The 25,583-nt window shown below is 43.0% G+C and overlaps 1 protein-coding gene across 1 annotated transcript in view; it reads left to right on the top strand.

The window, feature by feature from the left end:
• Positions 1-1,610: 1,610 nt before the first annotated feature.
• LOC124606420 overlaps positions 1,611-25,583 on the top strand; it is an 87,664-nt gene continuing 63,691 nt past the window's right edge. Inside the window, exon 1 of the mRNA XM_047138402.1 lies at positions 1,611-2,715. Coding sequence (XP_046994358.1) covers positions 1,611-2,715 — 1,105 coding nt within the window. The remainder of the gene's footprint in view (positions 2,716-25,583) is intronic.

Here is a 25,583-nt window from a genome sequence, read left to right on the forward strand (position 1 = left end):
GAACCGTGGCGTCCGCAGCTCGTGGTCGTGCGGTAGCGTTCTCGCTTCCCACGCCCGGGTTCCCGGGTTCGATTCCCGGCGGGATCGTGGATTTTCTCTGCCTGGTGATGACTGGGTGTTGTGTGATGTCCTTAGGTTAGTTAGGTTTAAGTAGTTCTAAGTTCTAGGGAACTGATGACCATAGATGTTAAGTCCCATAGTGCTCAGAGCCATTTGAACCATTTTTTGAGGAACCGTGGCTCCATACTTTCTGCTTATTTGACGATTCGTTAATTGCGACATTTATTCACGACAAGTAACGTGAGGTCCCGCCCATTTGACAGTCTTGATGATTTTCCGAGCCCACACACCAGAGATAACTATGCGCTGGGACAGCTAATACAAATTCTATGTACTTTCGTATTATCTTTTATTTCTCCTTCATAAATACAAGATTCTTATTATTTTCGATTTTTTTTTCGAGTTTATAAAATCTCATAAAGTGATAATAATATGTCATAACCGCTTTTTATCTCCCTAAATTCGTATCGTCAGTTCATTTTAAGATTCTCGTTTCATAATTACTTTTATGTCTATAAATATTTAAAACTGCCATATTATTTATTTTTACGGCAGATAACATATATTTCAAATTTTAAGCGTGTGCAGATCCATATTGTGAAAATATGACTACTACGTGACAGGTCATATGTAAACGGAAGAAAACAAAACAAAATAAAATAAAATAGAGTTTCCTTCCATGTTGCAACTTTATTGTCATGATTTAATGTATCTAATCTGATGATGTGGCATCTACGCCCACACACCAGAGATAACTACGTGGTGGGATATCTAATACAAATTCTATGTACTTTCCTATTATCTTTTATTTCTCCTTCTGAAATGCAAGATTCTTGTTATTTTCGATTTTTGTTCGAATTTATAATATGTCATGCAGTGATAATATGTCATAACCTCTTTTTATTTCCCTAAATTCGTATTGTGAATTCCTTTTAAGATTCTCGTTTCATAATTACTTTTAAGTCTATAAATATTTAAAAGTGCCATATTATTTATTCTTACGGCAGATAACATATATAAGAAAGTTTCAAATTTTATAATGTGCAATTCCATATTGTGAAAATATGATCTGCCTTAGAAACTATGTGACAGGTCATTTGTAAATGGCAGAAAATGAAATACAATAAAATAGCGTTTCCTTCCATGTTGTAAGTTTATTGTTATGGTTTAACGTATCTAATCTGATGATGTGGCATCTACGCTACGAAGACAGAAATTTACGCGAGCAGGCAAGCAGACATTATTCAAAATTTTTTGTATGCCGTTACAAGCACGTTCTTGCGATATGAATACGGGTAGCAAGGAGCGCTTGTTGATACACGGGAATCAGCTGGTCTGGTAACCAAGGTTACGAGAGGAAAGGCGTGCGCCCTCTCTGTGACGCTCGCCGGGAATAGCAGGAGGCCGTCCAGAGGCTGGCGCCGCCACGCGGGAGCGCCGCGAACCACAATCGACCGTGCTGCGGTGCCTGCAGAGCAGCAGCAGTCGCGGCGCCCACAGCTGCCGACGCCTCCTAGCAGCTGGCAGCGGCAGCCGCAGTCCACTGCGAGATGTCGGACGCCGCGGTGGCCGTGGAGGCGGAGGCGGTGCCCACCACCCCCGAGCAGGTGCTGGCGGCGGGCGGCGTGTCCCGGAGGCGGCGCGGCACCTCCGCCAGCGGCAAGAGGCGCAGCCCCTCCGGGGGCGGCAGTTCGCGCCGGCGACCGCCCACGCCGGAGCCGCACGCCGTGCCGCCTCCGGAGGAGGACGACGAGCCGGCCTCGAAGAGCGACAGGCCGTCGTCGCCGCCGCCCCCAGCGCCGCGGGACGAGCCTCCAGTTCCCCCGGTGAAGGCACGCAAGAAAGCTCGCAGCGACAAGTCGGCCTCCAGGAGGAGCCAGTCCGCCAGCAGGGACGCCGAGGAACTGATAGCCGCCGTGGAGGCGGATATCGCGGCGGCGAGCCAGAGCGGCCAGGAGCAAGTCGTGTCCGGCAAGATCGCCTTCGTAGATGGCCAGGTGTCCACCACCACTGAAACTATAGTGACCCACACTAAGAGGTTCACTGTGGAGAAGGTGGACCCGGCAGTGCTCCAGAAGGAGTTCGCGGCAGCGGAGGAGAAGACTGAGCTCAGATCGAGCCACGACAATAATATAATTCAGACGACAGCCGTGGTAGAGGCCAAGCCTAGGTCGGAAGAAAAGACAGAGAAAAAAGACAAAGTAGTTAAGGCGAAAGAAGCGACAGCGCCGAAGGAAGCGGTGTGGGGCCCGTTCCTGCGCGACGTCTACCGGGAGTGGGGCGCTTTCAAGAGGCAGTATGCCGGCGAGTACAACCGCATCCTGTCGAAGCGCAACCAGTGCGTGGCCGAGCTGCTGCTGATGGTCATCTTCTGCGGCCTGGGCGGGTTGCTCTTCCGCTTCACGGAGGGCGCCTTCGAGTCATTCTACAAGTGCGGCGTGAAGCGCGTCAAGCGGAACTTCATCGACGACCTGTGGCTGAGCAGCCACAACTTGCGCGAGGAGGACTGGAAGTCGGTGGCGCGCCGCCGCCTCATGGAGCTGGAGAACCAGCTGCACGCCGCCCACGAGGCGGGTGTCACCTCGTACAGCGGCCAGCGCGCCTGGAGCTTCGTCAACGCCATCGTCTACTGCCTCACCGTCGTCACCACCATAGGTAACCGCCGGCGCCGGCGCTCGGCCGCCTCCCGCTACGACAAGTGTTTCCGGTCCGAGTGACAATGGCTGCTTTGCCAGCAGTCACGGCGCCATGTGCTCCATCTTTTACATATCTTAAGCACAGAAAATAAGAAAGAGTTCATTTGTTATTCTTAATATCTCACCACAGCCGCTATAATGTCCTCGGTTGTGCTCGAGCCTGTTTTATACTTCTAATTAACATTTTATTTTTCTAAAAAAAAATTACTCTAGCTTCCAGCCACTTCAATCAGTTAAAAATCCTCGATATTCTAACACGTGCTACACAGCCATTATTAAATGGTGACTGTTAGCATCTGACTATGACCAGAGTATTAGTTTCGGTGCTTGTGGGTATTTAATCGCTTGATAAGGCTATAATCTGAATTTATTTACATCGCTGTGACACTAATGATTTCAGATATTCGCTGTGAGACCATAAATTATGTGGTTCAAATGGTTCTGCGCACTATGGGACTCAACATCTGAGGTCACCAGTCCCCTAGAACTTAGAACTACTTAAACCTAACTAACCTAAGGACAGCACACACATTCATGCCCGAGGCAGGATTCGAACCTTCGACCGTAGCTGTCGCGCGGTTCCAGACTGAAGCGCCTAGAACCGCTCGGCCATTCCGGCCGGCCCATACATTTGTACAACAACTTATTTAACTTCATTTGTGAGTAGCTAATTTCACGACCTTAAGAATTACCAATCAATACAACATAAAAAATTGCGTTATAGAACGTATAATAATAAAAAAAGATAAGCATTAATGGTAAAATGCAGGCACATTCTGTAAAACAAGGACACAAAAAACAACTTACAAGATAATTATGACTGTTTACCAGCCACGACTGAGTTCAGTATGAAATATCGTCTTCATTAATAAATGTTGTTGTTGTGCTCTGTCTAAGATTGGTTTGATGCAGCTCTCCTTGCTACTCCATCTTGTACAGGCCTCTTTATCTCCGAATAACTACTGAAAACTATCTTTTTTTGAACCTTTTCAGTGATTTCGTCTCCTGGCCTCCTTCTAAAACTTTTATCCCCCCCCCCACACACACACTTCCCTGTAACAATAAATTGATGATCCCTTGATGTCTCAGATCGTGTCCTATCAACCGATGCTTTTTAGTCAAGTTGGCCAAAAACTTTCTTCCCCAGTTCTACTTGGTGCCTGCTAATTAGTTACGTGATCTATCCATTTAATGAGAGGCATTCTTCTGTAGCACCACAATTCTGTTCTTGCTGAACTGTTCATCATCCACGTTTCACATCCATACAAGGCTACAGTCCAGACAAATACTTTCAGAAAAGTCTCCCTGACATTTAAATCTGTATTCGATATTAACAAATTTCTCTCATTTGGAAACTCTTTTCACTACTTCTGCCACCACCAGTTACTTTACTGCCTAAATCGCAAAAATTACTACTTTTAGAGTCTCGTTTACTAGTCTAATTCCATCAGCATCGCCTGATTTAATTCGACTTCATTCCATTACCCTTGTTTTGCTTTCGCTCATATTCATCTTATATCCTCCTTTCAAGATCCTGCCCATTCCATTCAAACGATCCTCCAACTCGTTTGCTGTCTCTGACAGAATTACAACGCCATCGTCAAACCACAATGTTTTTACTTCTTCTCCTTGAACATTAATTCACTCATTTCCAAATTATTCTTTAGTTTCCTTTACTGCTTGCTCAGTGTACAGATTCAGTAACATCGGAGACAGGCTGCAATCCTGTCTCATTCCATTCTCACTTCCGTTTCATGGCCTTCGGCTCTAAAAGCCGTTCAGTTACTGTACAGCCGGCCGCAGTGGCCGAGCGGTTCTAGGCGCTTCAGTCTGGAACTGCGCGACCACTACGGTCGCAGGCTCGAATCCTGCCTCGGGCAAGGATGTGTGTGATGTCCTTAGTTAGGTTTAGGTAGGTCTAAGTTCTAGGGGACTGATGACCTCAGATGTTAAGTCCCATAGTGCTCAGATCCATTTGATCCATTTTTAGTAACTGAACAAGTTGTAAATAGGCTTTCGCTCCCTACGCTTTATCCCTGCTGCATTCAGAATTCCAAAGAGTGTAGTCCAGTCAACGTTGTCAAAAGCTTTCTCTAAATTTACAAATGCATTAAAATTAGGTTTTCCTTTCCTAACTCTATCTTCTAAGAGAATTCGTAGGGTCAGGTATTGCCCCGCCTTGTTCGTACATTTCTCGGGAATCAAAACTGTTCATCCCAGTACTACACAAGTATTTAAAATATAAACTTTTCGAACTATTTGGGTCAAGACTGACGTAAATCCATATGAAGTTCACAAATAATCAGAAACTGCACTAGGTGATTGGGACACACATTCTTCCAAAAACACATACTGGACGAGGGTACCTTCGGTTTCTCCGGCACGATCTTCTAGGAGTGCTTGAGGATGGTCGCAAAGAGTAACGTGCGAAATGTGTTATATGCTTAATGGGAAACCGGCACTTTTGGGCCTCGAAGTTCATCATACCTCTATATTCTGGACCTTTCTATCTGGTATCTTCTCAGAACTACAGTGTACATCACTCTCGTTGATACAGTTGAAGAACTGGAGCAGCGAATTGTACGGTACTGTCAACTTTTACGAGGTGATCGGGAGTGTTTGAAAGAAGCCTTTTCTCAAGGCAGGGACGAGTTCAGTATTGCATCCGAATGCGGAAACGACAGGAAGAACACGGACTTTAAAGGTACGAATTTGGAGTGAACTGTAACGTGTAACGTGCTCAAGTAGCGTTGTACTCCTTGTTAAGGTAGCGCAGAGTCATATTTGAGACCAATTAGATGGGAAATCAGAAGAACCTGTTATGGGGGATACTCAACATTCCGCATTTGGATGCAATACTGTACTATTTTCTGTAGTGAGCTATCAATTTAATCAAACTTCCGTGAAGCATCTGGTAAATAGTGACGAGACTGCACAGTTCGCTACTGCAGCTAGTCGACCGTATCAGCAAGAGCTCTGTACAATTAATTTGTATGATGACCCCAGAAAAAAAATCCACAGGATTGAGGTCAGCTGATCTTGGCAGCCAAGGTAGAGGAACTACTTGACCTACCAATCTTGGTTTAAATCAGTTGCAAAATGTGGTAGTGGCTTGCCATGCATATACCTCATTCTGCATACATGGGCCGAGGATGAAATTTGAGGCAAATTAGACGTCTAAAACTTTCCATTTCGAACATTTCTGTATTAACAAGGAGAAGACTGCGTACAAAAGTCATTGGCGGCTCGTAACCGTAATATCACAATTATCTCGCGAACATTTCATTTGCGTACTACGTTTACTGGGAGGTTTTTGCTTCTGTTACAGTGCACTTGCACCCGTGTCAGATCTCACGGTTATGATAAACCCCGTATACGCAGACTGTATGTTGACAGTGTGGCAAAGCCCGCTTATCGGGTGTACCGAGTGATCAAAACGTCAGAATAAATTTGAAAACTGAATAAATCACGGAATAATGTAGATAGAGAAGTACAAATTGACACACATGCTTGGAATGACATGGGGTTTTATTAGAACAAAAAAAAAAAAAAAATTAAAAAAAATACAAAAGTTCAAAAAATATTCGACAGATGGTGCTTCATCTGATCAGAATAGCAATAATTAGCATAAAAAAGTAAGACAAAGCGAAGATGATGTTCTTTACAGGAAATGCTCAATATGTCCACCATAATTCCTCAACATTAGCTGTAGTCGAGGAATAATGTTGTGAACAGCACTGTAAAGCATGTCCGGAGTTATGGTGAGGCATTGGCGTCGCATGCCATCTTTCAGCATCCCTAGAGATGTCGGTCGATCACGATAAACTTGCGACTTCAGGTAACCCCAATGCCAATAATCGCACGGACTGAGGTCTGAGGACCTGGGAGGCCAAGCATGACGAAACTGGCGGCTGAGCACACGATCATCATCAAACGACGCGCGCAAGAGATCTTTCACGCCGCTAGCAATATGGGGTGGTTCTAATAAAACCTCATGTCATTTCAAGCATGCGTGTCAATTTTTACCTCTCTATGTACATTATTCCGTGGTTTATTAAGTTTTCAAATTTACACTGACTTTTTGATCACCCGGTACTTCCCTTATTCCAGGTATCGAGGTAATATACTATTTCAGGGAGGCCTAGCATGTTACAAAATGAGTATTTCATGGCGAGATTCTTAAACACCAGAAAATTTCTCTTTATTATGAAGAATGAATTCGTTGTTAAATTCCTTCGAGTGCGTCAAATTCTTAAACATACAGTGAGACGATTGACTCTCAGAAACGGGTAAATACAAGTATTGCATTCCGTGTGATATAATGTCCAATAAATGTTACATTGAAATACATCTGCCGGTCGGGGTGGCCGAGCGGTTCTAGGCGCTACAGTCTGGAACCGCACGACCGCTACGGTCGCAGGTTCGAATCCTGCCTCGGGCATGGGTATGTGTGATGTGTTTAGATTACTTAGGTTTAAGTAGTTCTAAGTTCTAAGGGACTGATGACCTCAGAAGTTAAATCCCATAGTGCTCAGAGCGATTTGAACCATTTGAAATACAGCTCCCCGACTAACTGCACTCTGAGGAAAAAGAAAGAACGCACTACGAAGGAATTATCCGAATGATTGGGAAATTAGTAGATCCATGTACATGTACAGACATACTGGATGATTCATTCGAGAGAAAGAACTTCGAAATTTGAGAAAGTCAATAACGCATTAATCTACCGCTGGCCCTTATGCAAGCAGTTATTCGGCTTCTCGGTGATTGGAAAAGTTGTTCGACGTCCTCCTGGATGGCTTGTAATCTCAATGACTGGAGTATAATTGTCATAAGTGATGAGTCCAGCTTCGAAGTGATGATCAGAGAAGTCGTGTCTGGAGACTCCCTGGACAGCCGCTGGATAACAACCTGAGCGTAGCCCGCCATACGGCCCGAGAACCAAGAATAATCGTCTGGGATGCCAATTCTTTTCACAGCAGAACCCTTTCGATTGTCATCCGTTGCACCATTACAGCGAGGCGGTATGTCGACAATATTCTAATCCCCGTTTTGTTGCTTTTCATGGCATGCCGCCATGCGCCTACAGTTCAGCAAGATAATGCCTGCCTGCTCACGGCGAGGGTTTTATCTCCTCAGTTCAGAACGTTTAGGGCATTATGGGGAGGGTCTTCCACCCAGTTCGGGACTGTGACGATCTAACGCACCAATGGGCAGAATCTGGCACCATATCCGTGGGAAGGACATCCAACAACTCGATCAATCAGTGCCGATGCGACTAACTGCTTGCTTAAAGGCGGGATGTGGAACAACGCGTGTTGTCTTGACGAATTTTCGAAGTTCTTTCTCTTGAATAAATAGTCCAAGTTTTCTTAAATTGTAAGGAATTGTTTGTCTGTACATGTACTGTATATCGCATCTACCGATTTCCGTTCCAAGTGGATAGCTCCTTTTTTGTGACTTACAATGTATGTACCGCAGATTAACTGCAGCAACGTTTATTGATACAGCTGGATCTATTCTTCACTGCTCATCGCAGCTCTAACAAGACTACAGATGATGACAGACAAGTGATGTGATGAAGTCGTTTCATGTAAACATCTTCATTCTTTAAATGTTATCAGTTTCCATGGCAACCTAAAAATCTTTGCTCTAGAGCAAATAATTTAATTTTATTGGTGAAATAGGAGAATTTGATTCAATATATTGTAAGTTTTAAGCCATCAGTCCTTTGACTAGTTTCATACTACACTCACCTACTTGCGTTTTAAACCATTCTCTCATAGCAGTACAGTTTCTGCTTATATGTACTGCATATAACACCCTCCACTATGTGTTTTAATTATGATCTGTATCTGCTAGAAACTATCTACTTCACCTTACCGATTTTTCCAGTGTAGGATAAAAATTCTTGGATGTTACGCCCATATACCGGCAATCTGCACCTTCACATTAAACTCTGTTAGTGCCATATGAACAAAAATATAGTGAGCGTACTGGCAATAAGGAAACGATACCCTAAAATGAACTGGACAAATAAAATCAATATCTGCGTGATTGCTCTGCTATTCACAATAATGTGCCTGGCAGAGGGTTCAATGAACCACCTTCAAGCAGTCTCTCTACCGTTTCACTCTCGAACGGCGCGCGGGAAAAACGAGCACTTAAATTTTTCTGTGCAATGCCTGATTTCTCTTATTTTATCGTGATGATCATTTCTCCCTATATAGGTGGGTGCCAACAGAATGTATCCGCAATCGGAGGGGAAAACTGGTGATTGAAATTTCATGAGAAGGTCCCGTCGCAACGAAAAACGCCTTTGTTTTAATGATGGCCACTCCAATACATGTATCATGTCTGTGGCACTATGTCACCTATTTCACGATAATACAAAACGAGCCACCTTCTTTGTACTTTTTCGATGCCATCCGTCAGTCCCACCTGATGCGGATCCCACACAGCAATACTCCAGAGCAGGGCGGACAAGCGTGGTGTAAGGAGTCTCTTTAGTAGATCTGTTGCACCTTCTGATTGTTCAACCAATGAATCGCAGTCTTTGGTTTGCTCTACCCACAACATTATCTAGGTTAGCGTTCCAATTTAGGTTATTTGTAATTGTAATCCCTAAGTATTTCGTTGAATTTACAGCCTTCAGATTTGTGTGACTTATCGTGTAATCGAAATTTAGCTGATTTCTTTTAGTACTCATGCGAATAACTTCACGCTTTTCTTTATTCAGAGTCAATTGCCACTTTTCACACCGTACAGATATCTTATCTAAATCATTTTTCAATTTGTTTTCGTTATCTGATCACTTTACAAGACGATAAATGACAGCATCATCAGCAAACAATCTAAGAAGGCTACTGAGATTGTCTCCTATATCGTTAATAAATATACTTTATTAAAAATTACATTGCTTCAGCCATATTAAGCTTTACCACATAATGCGTTTGATGTCGTCAAAACATGTTTACTGGCCTGTATAATATGTTGCACGTGGCTTAGTGTTACGTATATTCTAAAAATAAATTGAAATATGTGGATTTCTGACGGTCTGATATTGTATTACACAGGCACAATCATACAGTGTGATTGGTCAGAAGCGTTAAGACTCGGTTAAGTTTCAATTCTGACTGCACCATGTCGGATAATGGTTCATGCGAATTCTCGATATTGTGCAAGATGAGATTTCGAGTATTAGGCCTAACTCAAATTCTGGTAGCCTTGAATGTAGTATCTCCTACAATGAGACTTTCAGAGAAATACTGTCCACACAAAACCGAAGCTACGAAAGTTCCACAGTTGTCGCATAATCAGCTGAAATGCCAATACAGGCAACAATCTATAGAAGAATGGAGAGGAAAATTGAGAGTCCTTTAAGTGACGACCAGTTTGCTTTCAGAAAGGTAAGAGTATCAGATAGACAGTTCTGACATTGCCATTGTGAATGGAAACCAAACTTAAGAAATGTCAAAGCACGTTCATAGTATTTGTCTACCTGAAAAGATCGGTGTACAATGTAAAGTGGTGCAAGACGTTCGAAGTTCTGAGCAAAATACAAGTAAGTTGTAGGGGAAGAGGATAATATGCAGTATGTATAAAAACCAACAGGGAACAATAAGAATGGAACACTAAGAACAATGTTCTGGAATTAAAATGGAAGTAATACCCCAACGTGAAATCTACACACCGAAAAAGGAATGACGGAAATAGAAGGAAGAGGTAGGCAGTAGAGACGAATTCGTGGCCGGTCGCATTGAGCTAAAGACTGATGATTTTAAAAAAAAAAATTCTTCAATACGTGGCATTCTGTGCAACCTACTCGATTGTCCCTCAGCATAACATTAACAGTACTTTAATTGACAGTGACCAAAGCGTGAACAACAGTCACTGACCAATGGACAGTAGAAGCGTTTGCTCAGTCGCCCTTTGGTGACGAGGAAACTATTTCCCATAATTTGGCACGAAACAGTCAATAGTCCCATTCTAAAATCGACAAACACCTTGGTGGCTATGAAAGGGATTTACTACACTCTTTCATTATGGCCGGGAAACGATGCTGAAGGACGCTTCCGTGTTTCCGCAACGGAGAAACACCGCCGCGCGATTGAGCAAGTGAAGCAACTGCTTGTGTTTGTTTCCGTGTGTACCACTCAGCTTGACTCAGATACGAGCAGCATCCAGGTTGGCGGAGCTCCAGGATGGAAATATTTGGACACGGCCTCTAGTATCCGAACCTCGCCGTGGGACAATGGTGTGTCAGTTCATCGGACCAATGTCGGATATCGAATAAGAACTTCGTCTTCATAAAGGGGCTTTCAATGACTTATTTTAGTTTCTTTCTATACGGTAAACAATGCTCATTAAAATGGATTGTTGCATCTATGGCTGCCTAATTGACGTTTTCAAGCTGAAATATCCAGATAACTAACAAGGCTATACATTTCATTCAGTTATTTGTTTTAAACCATCTAAACTATATCACACACAACGGCAACAAATTCGTACATGTTGTGCGCAACCAAGATCTAACATAAGTAATGCAATTTAAAATTACGCAGTAAGCGCGTAGCGAATAGCTAACTTTGCAGCATACGAATGAATTACGATCTCTTGCCAACGTACCGAGGGTTGCATTGCCCATTTCGGAAATTACAAAGCTCGAATCTCAAAGTCGTTCAGCCGGCCGGGGTGGCCGAGCGGTTCTAGGCGCTACAGTCTGGAACCGCACGGCCGCTACGGACGCAGGTTCGAATCCTGCCTCGGGCATGGATGTGTGTGATGTCCTTAGTTAGGTTTAAGTAGTTCTATGTTCTAGGGGACTGAAGACCTCAGAAGTTAAGTCCCATAGTTCTCAGAGCCATTTGAACCATATTTTTCAAAGTCGTTCATACTCTCAATATACGCCGATGAGCCGAAAGGTTATGACCGCCGCTCTCCGCGCGATTGAAGGTCAGCTGTTAGCGCGCAGGCAGAAGATAAGGCAAGGAATAGAGACGTATTGTATATCGATGATATAGGCCGCAAATGGGGAAATCCACTTACACAAGGTACTTTCACAAAGGGCAGACAGGCCCGGAGCCTGGGAACGAGGATCTCGGGCACGGTGAAGCGGGTCGGCTGTTGGTGTGCTATGAGGACCGTGAAATTACCAGAAGACGATAAAATATTGGCGGTCGCGCATCATCACAGAACGTGGACATCACGGATTTGCCCGTTATGAGCCGGCCGAGGTGGACGAGCGGTTCTAGGCGCTACAGTCTGGAACCGCGCGACCGCTACAGTCGCAGGGTCGAATCCTGCCTCGGGCATGGACGTGTGTGATGTCCTTAGGTTAGTTAGGTTTAAGTAGTTCTAAGTTCTAGGGGACTGATGACCTCAGAAGTTAAGTCCCATAGTGCTCAGAGCCATTTGAACCATTTTTTTTTTTTGCCCGTCATGTGTAACAGGATACACAGCAGTCTGTGTCAGACCTGACGAAAGAGCACAGTGCTGAAGCAGGTATGACGTTTCGGAACACATTGTTGAACTTGGAGTTCCACAGAGGCGGACCACTATGTTTTCCCATGCTGACGCAAGGACATCGTCAGCCGTCGTTATTGTGGGTTTGAGATCTCGATGATCTTGGATATTGGATCAATGGACATCATTCACATGGTCGGATGAATCAAGTTTATCGTTACACCATTTCTATGGCTGTGTCCTGATACGCCGTCATTCAGGCGAACGGCAGCGCGGAACGCGTACTGCGCCACGGAAGCGGGCCAGTGGGACAGTCATCAGGGCTTCCATGGAACCTGTTGTAATTAACTGAAGACTCCATGTCAGCTGTGGACTACGTGAACACTATAGCTGACCACCAGCATAACTTCATAACTGATGTCTTCCCCGACGGCGATAGCTCTATCCTGAAGAATAGCTCAGTAGCTCTCCCAGTCATAAGCACAGACTCTTGTTAAGGATGTGTGAACATTTTAGTGAGTTCTTCTTAAAGTCGAGGGTCAACAAATTCCCCTGTTCTGAACGCTATGGAATATGTGTGGGACGCTTTTGGCGCCAGTTCCGAGTTCATTGCCAATAACTTACGAGCATTGTTTAACGTGAGCGTATGTATTTGGTGCTACTTACCAACCAAAAATAAAAAAAAAGGAAAGCAACGAATGAGGTGGCTCAGAGTGTAAGACACTGAGCTCCATTTCGGACGAGCTGAGTTCAAGATCTGGCCAGTCAGATGAGCGTTTTTTGTACACTACTGGCCATTAAAATTGCTACACCAAGAAGAAATGCAGATGTTAAACGGGTATTCATTGGCCAAACATATTATACTAGAACTGACATGAGATTACATTTTTACGCAATTTGGTTGCATAGATCCTGAGAAATCAGTACCCACAACAACCACCTCTGGCCCTAATAACGGCCTTGATACGCCTGAGCATTGAGTCAAACAGAGAATGTGTTGGCCAGGGCAGCAGTGGAACATTTTCTGTATCGAGAAAGGCCCGTACAGGACCTGCAACATGCGGTCGTGCATTATCCTGTTGTAATGTAGGGTTTCGCAGGGATCGAATGAAGGGTAGAGCCACGGGTCGTAACACATCTGAAACGTAACGTCCACTGTTTAAAGTGCCGTCAATGCGAACAAGAGGTGACCGAGACGTGTAACCAAGGCACCTCATACCGTCATGCCGGGTGATACGCCAGTATGGCGATGACGACGACATCTCGTCTGCTAGTGATACGAGGCCGTGTGATCCAGCACGGCGTTTCGTATTACCTTCCTGAACCCACCGATTCCATATTCTGCTATCAGTCATTGGATCTCGACCAACACGAGCAGCAATGTCGCGATACGATAAACCGCAAACGCGATAGGCTACAAACTGACCTTTATCAAAGTCGGAAACGTGATGGTACACATTTCTCCTCCTTACACGAGGCATCACAACAACGTTTCACCAGGCAACGCCTGTCAACTGCTGTTTGTGTATGAGAAATCGGTTGGAAACTTTCCTCATGTCAGCACGTTGTAGGTGTCGCCACCGGCGCCAACATTGTATGAATGCTCTGAAAAGCTAATCATTTGCATATCACAGCATCTTCTTCCTGTCGGTTAAATTTCGCGTCTGTGGCACGTCATCTTCGTGGTGTAGCAATTTTAATGGCTAGTAGTGTAGTTTTCTTTATCGCTTAAGGCATATGTCGGAATCTTTCTTTTGAAACAGGAGGAAAATGGTTTCCTATACATCCTCTTCCAATCCGAGAATGTGCATTATCCATAATATCCTTGTCGTCGATAGGAATTAAAATTTTCCTTTCTTTCTTCCCGTACAACCCTCGAAGATTTCAAGCTGAGAAATTACCCGCATCAAAGTCGCGTGTTGCCTAGAATTTTGAAGATTTCTTCAGGACAATTCGTCCGATCTTCTATTAATTACGCAATGACAGTGCATGTCACTGATTAGGATGTGGAATGAGATCACTTGTAATCTATCCCATCTATGCCCTCAGAAGTTCGTACTAATTAGTGTTAGTTCCTAGTTGTAATAGCCTTGAATGTTTAATCAACAATTACCATCTCTCCCAATATGCAAGAAACTTCCCAAATTGTTTCCAGTGCTTTGCCTAATCATGTGATGGATGTCCCACATTTAAATCGCACCTTACGTATCCTACACCATCTATTCCAGTAAATGTGGGGTGAATCATTCTCTCGCATAACCTGCACGTTTGAGCGTGTGTGATTCAAGTTATGGTGTGGAGATGGCCTTATTGCTGTCCATTTATCCAGTGAAGCTCTACAAGGTGTACAGAGAAATCCAGCCTTCATCTAATCGGTACGGAGCATCATCTTAATAAAACTTATGCGGCCCTTGTTTGACTACTGGAGCTTTCGACAAACCACAAGGTTTTCATTGAAGTCATGCGCCATGAATTTGTACTGGAATCATAGATGGTTCAAGGCCTTGTCGCGTTACTATACTCGATAAAGTGCGGGGTCGCTTCAAACGGTAATCTGGATAATCTACCTTTTGTTTTGGATCATCGACCTACTGATTTGATGCGGCCCGTCGCAGATCTCGTTTTGGGGCCAACCTTCTCATCTGAGAGTAGCACCTATAATGAACGTCTTCGCTAGTTTGATGAACATATTCCAATCTATAAAATTTATCAGGCTTTAGTGGCCATTTCTTGACGAATTGTATTCTTACTTCGTGTCGTGTTCCTCGAGCAACGTTTATTTAACGATTTTCCTGTTTTTCCGGCTCGAGTGCCTTGCATTGTCAATTGTTGGTGGTGATCACCAGAAATGAAGGGTAAAGCTTTGACAGTGAAACCACACGTGTTGGTTAAAGGACACGAAAAACGTCGAAGAAACATCGCTCGAACAAACCGACACAGAAGCCATCAGGCATACTCCAGTCTCTACCTTCTCCTTAAACTTATGCCCTCTACGACTGCCTCGAGTACGAGGGAAGTTATTCCCTGATGTCTTAAAACATGTCCCATCATCCTATCCCTTCTTCTTGTGTCGTAATTGGTGATTATTTGTGTAGAATATGCTTGGAAACCGAATGTTTACGAGGTATAGTTCCGGTCAGGCCTTGAAAGTTTTCGATCTGTCTTTACCTCTAAGTGATGTGAAGATATGCCAGAATTACACGTGGATCGGATTCCACGATAAAGTGTAGGTCTTCTTCTCCCACTACTGTAAACGGGATAGATTAGCTATACACAAATCGCCACAGAAGCGTCCAGTTAAAAGACTTGCACTATCTCTCTTGGGGGGGGGCTTCCTGCCAGTCGTGCCATACCCCACCAAATGGTCCAAATGGCTCTGAGCACTATGAGACTCAACATCTGAGGTCATCAGTCCCCTAGAACTTAGAACTACTTAAACCTAACTAACCTAAGGACATCACACACATCCATGCCCGAGACAGGATTCGAACCTGCGACCGTAGCGGTCGCGCGGTTCCAAATCGAAGCGCCTAGAACCGCTCGGCCACACTGGCCGGCCATACCCCCCCCCCCCTTTCTTTACTGGTCAGTGTTTTCAAGTTATTGCATTCTTGGTCGACTTTGCGGAGGGCTACGTTTCTCACTATTTAAATGTCAACAACCTTCTGTAACACCACATTTAAAATGCTTCTATTTTTTTCACATTTTCTCACAACTCATGATTCACTTCATCTACATCTGCATGGATACTCTGCACATCACATTTAAGTGCCTGGCAGATGGTTCATCGAACCACCTTCACAATTCTCCATTATTCCAATCTCGTATAGCGCGCGGAAAGAATGAACACCTATATCTTTCTGTACGAGCTCTGATTTGACTTATTTTATCTTGGTGATCGTTCCTCCCTTTGTAGGTCGGTGTCAACAAAATATTTTCGCATTCGGAGGAGAAAGTTGGTGACTGGAATTTCGTGAGAAGATTCAAATGGCTCTGAGCACTATGGGACTTAACATCTATGGTAATCAGTTCCCTAGAACTTAGAACTACTTAAACCTAACTAACCTAAGGACAGCACATAACACCCAGTCATCACGAGGCAGAGAAAATCCCTGTCCCCGCCGGGAATCGAACCCGGGAACCCGGGCGCGGGAAGCGAGAACGCTACCGCACGACCACGAGCTGCGGACTGAGAACATTCCGTCGCAACGAAAAACGCCTTTCTTTTAATGATGTCCAGCCCAAATCCTGTATCATTTCTGTGACACTCTCTCCCATATTTCGCGATAATACAAAAGCGTGCTGCCTTTCTTTGAACTTTTTCGATGTACTCCGTCAGTCCTATCTGGTAAGGATCCCACACCGCGCAGTGTTGTGGTTCAGATGTGTATTCTCAGAAATTTATTCCTCAAATTAAGGCGTATGTTTGACATAATTGGGCTTCCTTCGAGGGTTGTCCAGAAAGTAATACGACGCATTTTTTTCTCATCTGAAAACAATGCTGCGAATGAGAAACGTTACGTATGTATTATTTGAAGCCTCCTGAGTGAGCGGGCCAAGTTTCCGTCACGTCCGACGGATACCGTAACTGCAAAGACAGTTTCAAAATGGCATCTGTGTACAAGCAACCGGCCGTCACTGAATTTCTCACTGCAGAGAAAGAAACTGTGGGGAATATGCACAAGCGCTTGTGCAAAGTCTATGGAACATCTGCTGTCGACAGAAGTACAGTTAGTCGCCAGGCATGGAGGGTCAGGTCATCAGAAGGCATTTCGGCGGAGATCCACGATTTGCAGCGGTCGGGGAGACCATCCACGACTGTCACATCTGGCGCACCTGACCTAGCCCCCTTGGACTTCCATTTGCATGGGCCATTAAAGGATGACATTCGTGGAAGATATTTTGAGGACGAGGAGAAGGTGATTCACACAGTGAAGCACTGGTTCCGCCACCAGGACAAGGATTGGTACCGTCATAGCAATCACACCCTTGTTTCGCGATGGAGGAAGGCCTTAGAACGGGATGGAGATTACGTGGAAAAATAGGGTGAGTAGTTAAAACACTATTCTTTCGTGTGTGTAATTCTCATTATGTTCAATAAAGAACTGCTGAAGGAAAAAATGCCGTGCATGACTTTCTGGGCAACCCTCGTAGCTTCTGTAGGATTCTACCATTCTATTCCGAAAGCTCCTCTACCATAAATGAGAAGGCAGCCCGCTTTGACAAAACCATTCTCCAAAATATCCATCCTCTTGGTCGACGACATGTGCTCTAACATATCGCACTGGCCGCCTGTATCGTATTCCATCTGAATGTCACCGCCACATATTTTCAGTATCACCCTTATTTCGCTTCCTCTCGTCTACATACGCACGGATCAGCCAGAACATTATGACCACGTACCTAATAGTTGGTATGTCCACGTTTGGCACGGATAACAGCTGCGATACTTCGTCGCATGGAAGCAACGACGCCTTGGCAGGTCACTGGTGTGATTTCGCCCCACATCTGCACACATAAGTTACCTAACTACCGTAAATTCCGGGGAGGGGTTACATGATCTCTGACGCAATGTTTAATTACATCCCAGATGTGTTCGATCGGGTTCAGATCTGGCAAGTTGGAGGTGCAGCACATCAATTAGAACTCGCCACTGTGTTCCTCGAACCACTCCATCGTACTCCTGGTCTTGCGACGGGGCGCATTATCTTGTTTCAAAAAGCTGCTGCCGTCGGGAAACATGATCGTCATGATGGGCTGTACGTGGTCTGGAACCACTGCAACCAGTGTACGATACTCCTTGGCTGCCGTGGTGCCAAGAGCTGTTCCTCTGGAAGATGAGGGACTCGGGCCCTCCCATTGGCATGCTGAGGGAGGTTCGGGGATCATGCACATGCATGGGTCGTCGCCTGCGTAGGCTCATCGTTAGGAGTTATTAGCATTGAAGTTAGCCAATCAGCCCGTTGCGCGAACGAGACGGTGTCCCCAAAGTGTTTTTCGTTTGGTTTTCTAAAATCGACAAGAGGGGGATACAAAAATTGGACATGGGACAGTAGTGAGGATCGAACCCAAGCTAAAGGCTGAGCCTTCTTGTGTATTATCATATACACCATGAGAACAAATGACACTAATTCTATCTGGTGGGCCGCTTGAATTTGCCCGTGTAACTGTCTGTCTGGTTAACTTCAATGCCAGTTAACTCGGAAACGATGCACCATATCGAATTTTGTTCTTCAGAAATATCTCTCAGCACAACCTACCCTGCAACACCCTTCAGATTGCCTCTGACCACACTATAAAATGTACTGTTTCTTAATTGTGTGAATGTATATGTTTATGACGCGAGAATAATAATAACAATAATAATAATAATAATCACTTGTATTTTCTTGTCAGAGTGGTAGGCCTATTATATTTTAACTCAAATTCCCGCATCAAATGAGAGACTGAATTATTATAATCGGGAGATTAATTACAGCACCATACTAATGGACAGAGAACAAAAATAAAACGTGATGAATGCCGCATTTTCCAGTCTTATTGAACACTGAAGTATACATTGGTGATAATTATGGGTACAGGATGGGCATGTAAAGGTAATCATTGTATTAATTCCGATGTCGTACATCGGAGATTACACTTTTAGTTACGAGAATGAAAACATGGTCCAAGTATTCTTTTTATTATCTGTGTGATCGGCCAGTTTCAACCTTGGGTCATTTTCAGGCATCTGTAAAACTTTCAAAAATGGTGAAACTGTTTAACACATCAGTTGTCTACAAGCTACTTTATAACTCTAATCACTTACATGCCTTAAGCTTCCAGCTTCTTTTTACATTGTAATACATTGTTACTACATGTGAACATCAACACGTCTTACTTCTGTATGTAACACAAAGAAAAAACTGTCATCTCATAGTACAGTCACAGCTGTTATGATATAAATAAAGATCTTCAGGAATCTATCTGTGCATGGTCGATAACATTAAGTAAACTACTGGCACCATATTCACTGGCATATTATGTTCGTTATTCTCACATGTGTTATCTTGTTAAAAGTGGTGAATCGAAGGTTATATCATATGATACACCACATATAATATTAGAAATTACAGTACAAAGAGGTTATATCTGGACTTTTAAAGAGGTTTGTCTGTAAGTCTATACAATTAAACAATACTGATGTGGTAACAAATACATACATTATAGCCAGAACAAATACATACAGAACCAAAACAAATACATACGTAAGAACCAGTAACAAATTCTATATATACAAGGCGATATTTCCCTATATTCTTTGTATGGTGTTAAAGTAAAACCAGGAGACCTAAGTTAGTTTACACAACGTCAGTACAGTTAAGTGGTTATTTCAAAATATATTCCGCTATAGTTATTGGAACCCACAGATGTTACGTGAAGGAGAAGGGTCCACCTGTAGAACTTAAAGTGACATGGAACTACTAGTTACAGATTTGAGGAAATTAATCTCATCTGGAGCTCATACTTGTGAGTCTTATAGTACTAGCCGATTTATAGGCCATGCATCATGTCTCATGTTTACATGTAACATTCACTATTATGTGGACATCACTAGAAAATACGCCAGATGTCCTCATGTGTCGTATTAATCATACTAAAAATAAAAATCTCCAGTAATAACTTATTAGCAGGAGGAACAGAATGATTTAAATCAATACAAATATTTATACATAATACACTAAATTGAGGCTCCAGTACATACATAAAATTGTCACAAGAAAATTATGTATGCCCATATGTATGTATGTTTGTATGTACATGTGTGTATATATATATATAAAATAATAACAATATAGTCTACCCATACATTCAACAAAATTATTGTGTTACATGTACTGGGTTCATTCCCCTGTAACTATAATCTTGCCTTCCTCAAATACGTCTTTAGTGTTTGATCTTCAAGAGGTGAGGGTTTTGATTTTCGTGTATAACCACCTTTTCTCAAGAATTTGTCTTGTTTATACTTGTTATAGAAATGTGAATTCACTGCATAAATCTTTAACATCTGGATGCCTTCACTTTTATTAATATTGTAATCTTAATCAGCTACGTGAAACCTAACTGGAATTAAATTGCCACTGATCGTCAGTACTACAGAACTGACATTTTGTAAGTATTCGTCCTTTCTGAAACACTCCTCCCTACTTTTCTCCAATTGGTATGTCTACAAGGAATTTGAATATTTTATGTATGTACAATTACTGGAACGTCAGCTTGGTATGTTATGTGTAAATATTCATGTGGGTTTAAATCACTCTGTTCCTCCCGTTAATAAGTTACTAATGGAGGTTTTAGTTATTGATATGACCCATATGCAGCTAGAGGACGGCTGGAATATTTTTTAGCGATGTCAACAAGACAATGAATGTTTCATGTGTAGTTATGAATGACTGGTACTGTAAGATAAGTATGAGCTCTGAATGAGATTCTTTTCCTCAAAACTGTAACTGCCACTTCCACGTCACATCCAGTTCTGCAGATGGCCCTTTACCCTTCACATAGTACCTGTAAGTTACAATGCTATAACACAATATATTGTGAAATACTTGTAGTGTCATGCTGTAAGCTTTCTAAGGTTTTCTAGTTTTATTGTGAGTCCACACAAAAGATAAAGCGAAATATGACGTATTTGCTGCTACGTCAGTATCGTTCTGTTGTGTAGACTGGTAGGCACAACTCATTAAAACATCTAATATAATCTTTTATAGTCCTCACTTATTACTGTAATTTCTAATACTACCTGTGGTGTGCCACTATGCATAATTTTCGATCCCCTACTTTAATAAGATAACACATGTGAGAATAATGAATGAAATATGCCGCTGAGTATGAAGCCAGTAGTTTGCTTAATGTCATCGACCATCCACAAATAGGTTCCTAAACATCTTTGGTTCTATCATAATAGCTGTGACTATATCATGATGTGACATCTTTCTGTTTGTGTCGGATGGTAGAGGTAACCATTTACAATATTTTGTTATTTTTGATTCACATACCCACAGAAGTAAGACATATTCATATTTACATGTATTGGCGATGTATTACAATGTAAAATCAAACTGCAAGTTTAAGGTATGTAATAACTTGGGTTATTAAGTACACATATATGTGAGATGCCTGTACAAACCAATGTCACCAGTTTTGAACGTACTACAGATGCTTGAACATGACCCAAGATTGAAACTGGTCGATCACTCGGATAAAAAAAAAAAAAAAAACACTTTGAGACTATGGACCTCCAAAAAAATTTTTAATACTATCAGTTAAGGTATGGTATAATGGTATGTGACAGGGTAAGTCCTTTAGTATGCTTGCGTATCTTATCTGGGTGAGCGTGCAATGTTGCTCTGACAATTTATAGTTGCTAATCTCTGTATAACAGTGTGGATGTTTCGTTTATGATACTTTCATATACAGTAAAAATATATTTTAAATATGCATAGAATGGTAGTTTAATTACACAATATTGCTCGGTGGCTAAAGACAGCACACTTACAGCTTAAAACTCACATAACTTTACGTTGTATGATATTTTTGTCCTTGCTATCGAAGTTGCTGCTCCAATACCGATGTTCGCTAAATGGAATGCAACGACGAAAAAAATTTAAATTTAATAAACGAATAGGCAGCACGCCACTGAAACGCCACATTTTGAGTCAGAAAGTTTCATACAGTGATTGGCAACGCCAATTTGGTTCAGGAACAGCCAGTGGAAAATTGTCTTTTTTATTATAATTATAGCAACTTAAATTTCTTCATTCAAGTGCCCTGTAAGTTTTGGGTGTCAGCATCTCTTCTATCATATTTATATGGTGTGTAAAAGACACAGTTACAGAGTCGATTTATTGGTATTTATTTCGCCTTTTAGAATTTATCCATGTATTATAAGTTGTTTAGGCTTTGACAAATAGAAAAATTAAACTTCAAAAGAGGCTAACAAACAGCTTTCTCTCTTCTGCTGAGCTTCGGTAATTTTCAGGAACGTAGTGGCACCTGTTGTGGTACTTGAGTGGTCACAGTGAATTAAAATTTCTAAAAGAAAGGACTTTCCGCCACTTTGACGTCATGCTCATTGTCGGCGGCTCACTTCCTGAGTAAGAACGTAAGGAAGGGAGGTCTGCGACAGAACCACCATGTACTTCAGGGAATCTGAAGAGATTTACAGCGGAAAATTATATCAAGCTGATGCACTATATTTTGACAGCTTTCAAGGATTTCTCCTCATATACACGGGAAGTGTGACTGTCCGTGTCGCGAGGAGACCAAGGGGTGAGGAAACTTAACTCGGAGCAAGTCGTTACGTATCCTGAAGTCCAGCGTTTATTCTCTACGCTCGTTGTTTAGCATGAAATTGACAAAAGTTCGGAAGCTGTTCAGCGATGTTTCCCAAGTATTTCAGTAGAAGTAGCTCGTTATAAAAGATATTATTATTATGGTTTATGCGGTTTGTTACTCCAGTCACTTCCATTATTGGGAAAATATCTACACAACAGTGAAATAGCCTCTAATAAGCAATCACCAACGGGTACAACACGTAACACGGAGTAATGCAACAACATGCAAGCGAAACAGGTTACATACGCAAAAGGGAACACCTCACCGTAGTGTCTATGGGCCGCTCTTCCATTCTGTTCTGTGAACCCACATATGAGCAGCATATGACACACTCTTCATTAGTAAACCTACGCGTTCGTCAAAACAAACTCGAGACAGAACCGAGGAGTGTTGAAAGTAAGGAATGTTCAATAAGTAAGGCATCACGATTTTTTCTCAGCCAATTTTAGTTGAAAAGAAAAGCTACAAATTTGTTTGTGACATCTTAAAACATTCATCTCATATTTCGAGCAATTCCTGATAAATGGCAGCGCTATAGCCAGTTTTCGAAATGACGTCTATAACTGAGGTGGCTTCCAATCAAAGAGCAGTCACTGAAGATTTTTAGGCGGCAAACCAGACCATCGCAAATATTCACAGGCGTTTACACAATGTCTAAGAATACCGGCCACTGAATAGAAACGTGGTAATTCTCTGGGTGATGTGTCGTGAACAGAACAAGGAGAAGGAAATCTGACTTATCTCTCACTCGCCGACAGGCCACACAGCTGTGATGACTGTGATGTTGCAACGTGAGAACATTCTTATTCGACGTGATAGACGAATAACAAGCAAGCAACGTGAAATCTCTCTTAGTAGTTCTGACCTACGTGTCTACCAGTTAGGTCACACAAAGGTTTGTGCGCTTGAGGTCCTGGAAGCTAACTGACGAGCATAAAGAGGAGAGAAGGAACATCTGTGTCGAATTTCTTGCATATTATGAGGTCGATGCTAACGATTTCTCAGGTAACATTGTCAGACGCGGTGAAACATGGATTCCCCACTTTGAGCCTAAACAGCATTCCATGGAGTGGTAACACACAACGTCTCCTTCGTAGAAGTTCAAAACAGAACCATCAGCTGCTAGAGTCATGGATACAGTGTCCTGGGGTTATTCTGTTCGACGTCCTCTCTCATGGACAAACGATGAACTCCAGAGTGGCCTCAGAAATGCGACCGCCTTTTTCCTTCTCCATGGTAGTATAAGGTCACACGTAAGTCTGCGTACTTGAGAGGAGATCACAAAGATTCGATGGACTGATCTTCCTTATCCACACTACAGCCTTGATACGCAATTTCAGCTTTCCATCTCTTTGGCCCAGGAGGCATGGACTACAGTAGCACTACAGACATGATAGGGAAGTTAATGGTGTGACAAGAACATGGATGACACGCAGATCAATAAAGCGGTGCCATGATGGCACACACTCTACATTAAGGAGACTGAGGCCACAGAAGTAAAAGGAGGTTACGTTAGAAAAAAAGAACTGGGAGCGAATATGAAGTACTTAAATCGTGAATAAAACCGTCTCGTTTTGACGGAATAAGCGTTGTGTATAAGTTATGGAACCACCCTCGTATTAGCTTGAGAACGAAGAGTAGTGAGGCTATTAGTGATGTCAAAGCAAGTATAGTGACTGAATGGAACAAGTTCGTTTTCAAACAGGACAAACGGCACTTATCGTCGACATTTGTCCAGTTATCTAATTACCAATCCAATTAAGCGAAAGAGATGCTAAATAACAGCACTGCGAGAAGCTGCGGAGAAATACGAAGAGATTATTTCTACAACTTTGTTATTAGTTTTTAATAGCAAACGACCTACAGTAGTTACCAAGGCGTTGGCTGACTTTGTCATGTTAATAGATAAATAAATAACGTCCAGCTGAGTAGATACATTCAGCTCAATATATTTACACAGACAACATGAGGTTACTGCTGCTGCTTTGTGATGACCCATCACAGACCACTGGTATCTTACACCAAAATACACTACTGGCCATTAACATTGCTACACCACGAAGATGCCCGTGCTACAGACGCGAAATTTAACCGACGGGAAGATGCTGTGATATGGAAATGATTACCTTTTCAGAGCATTCACACAAGGTTGGCGCCGGTGGCGACACCTACAACGTGCTGACGTGAGGAATCTTTCCAACCGATTTCTCATACAAAAACAGCAGTTGACCGGCGTTGCCTGGTGAAACGTTTTTGTGATGCCTCGTGTAACGAGGAGAAATAGGTACCATCACGTTTCCGACTTTGATAAAGGTCTGATTGTAGTCTATCGCCATTGCGATTTATCGTATCGCGACATTGCTGCTCGCGTTGGTCGAGATCCAATGACTGTTAGCAGAATATGGAATCGCTGCTTTCAGGAGGGTAATACGAAACGCCGTGCTGGATCCCAACGGCCTCGTATCACTAGCAGTCGAGATGACAGGAATCTTATCCGCATGGCTGTAACGGATCGTGCAGCCACATCACGATCCCTGAGTCAACAGATGGGGACGTTTGCAAGACAACAACCATCTGCACGAACAGTTCGACGACGTCTGCAGCTGCATGGACTATCAGCTCGGAGACCATGGCTGTGGTTACGCTTGACGCTGCATCACAGACAGGAGCGCCTGCGATGGTGTACTCAACGACGAATCTGGGTGCACGAATGGCAAAACGTCATTTTTTCAGATGAATCCAGGTTCTGTTTACAGCATCATGATGGTCGCATCCGTGTTTGGCGACATCGTGGTGAACGCATATTGAAAGCGTGTATTCGTCATCGCCATACTGGCGTATAACCCGGCGTGATGGTATGGGGTGCCATTGCTTACACGTCTCGGTCACCTCTTGTACGCATTGACGTCACTTTTAACAGTGGACGTTACATTTTCGATGTGTTACGACCCGTGGCTCTACCCTTGATTCGATCCCTGCGAAACC

The sequence above is a fragment of the Schistocerca americana genome, chromosome 3 (assembly GCF_021461395.2).
Source record: "Schistocerca americana isolate TAMUIC-IGC-003095 chromosome 3, iqSchAmer2.1, whole genome shotgun sequence".
Classification (NCBI taxonomy): domain Eukaryota; kingdom Metazoa; phylum Arthropoda; class Insecta; order Orthoptera; family Acrididae; genus Schistocerca; species Schistocerca americana.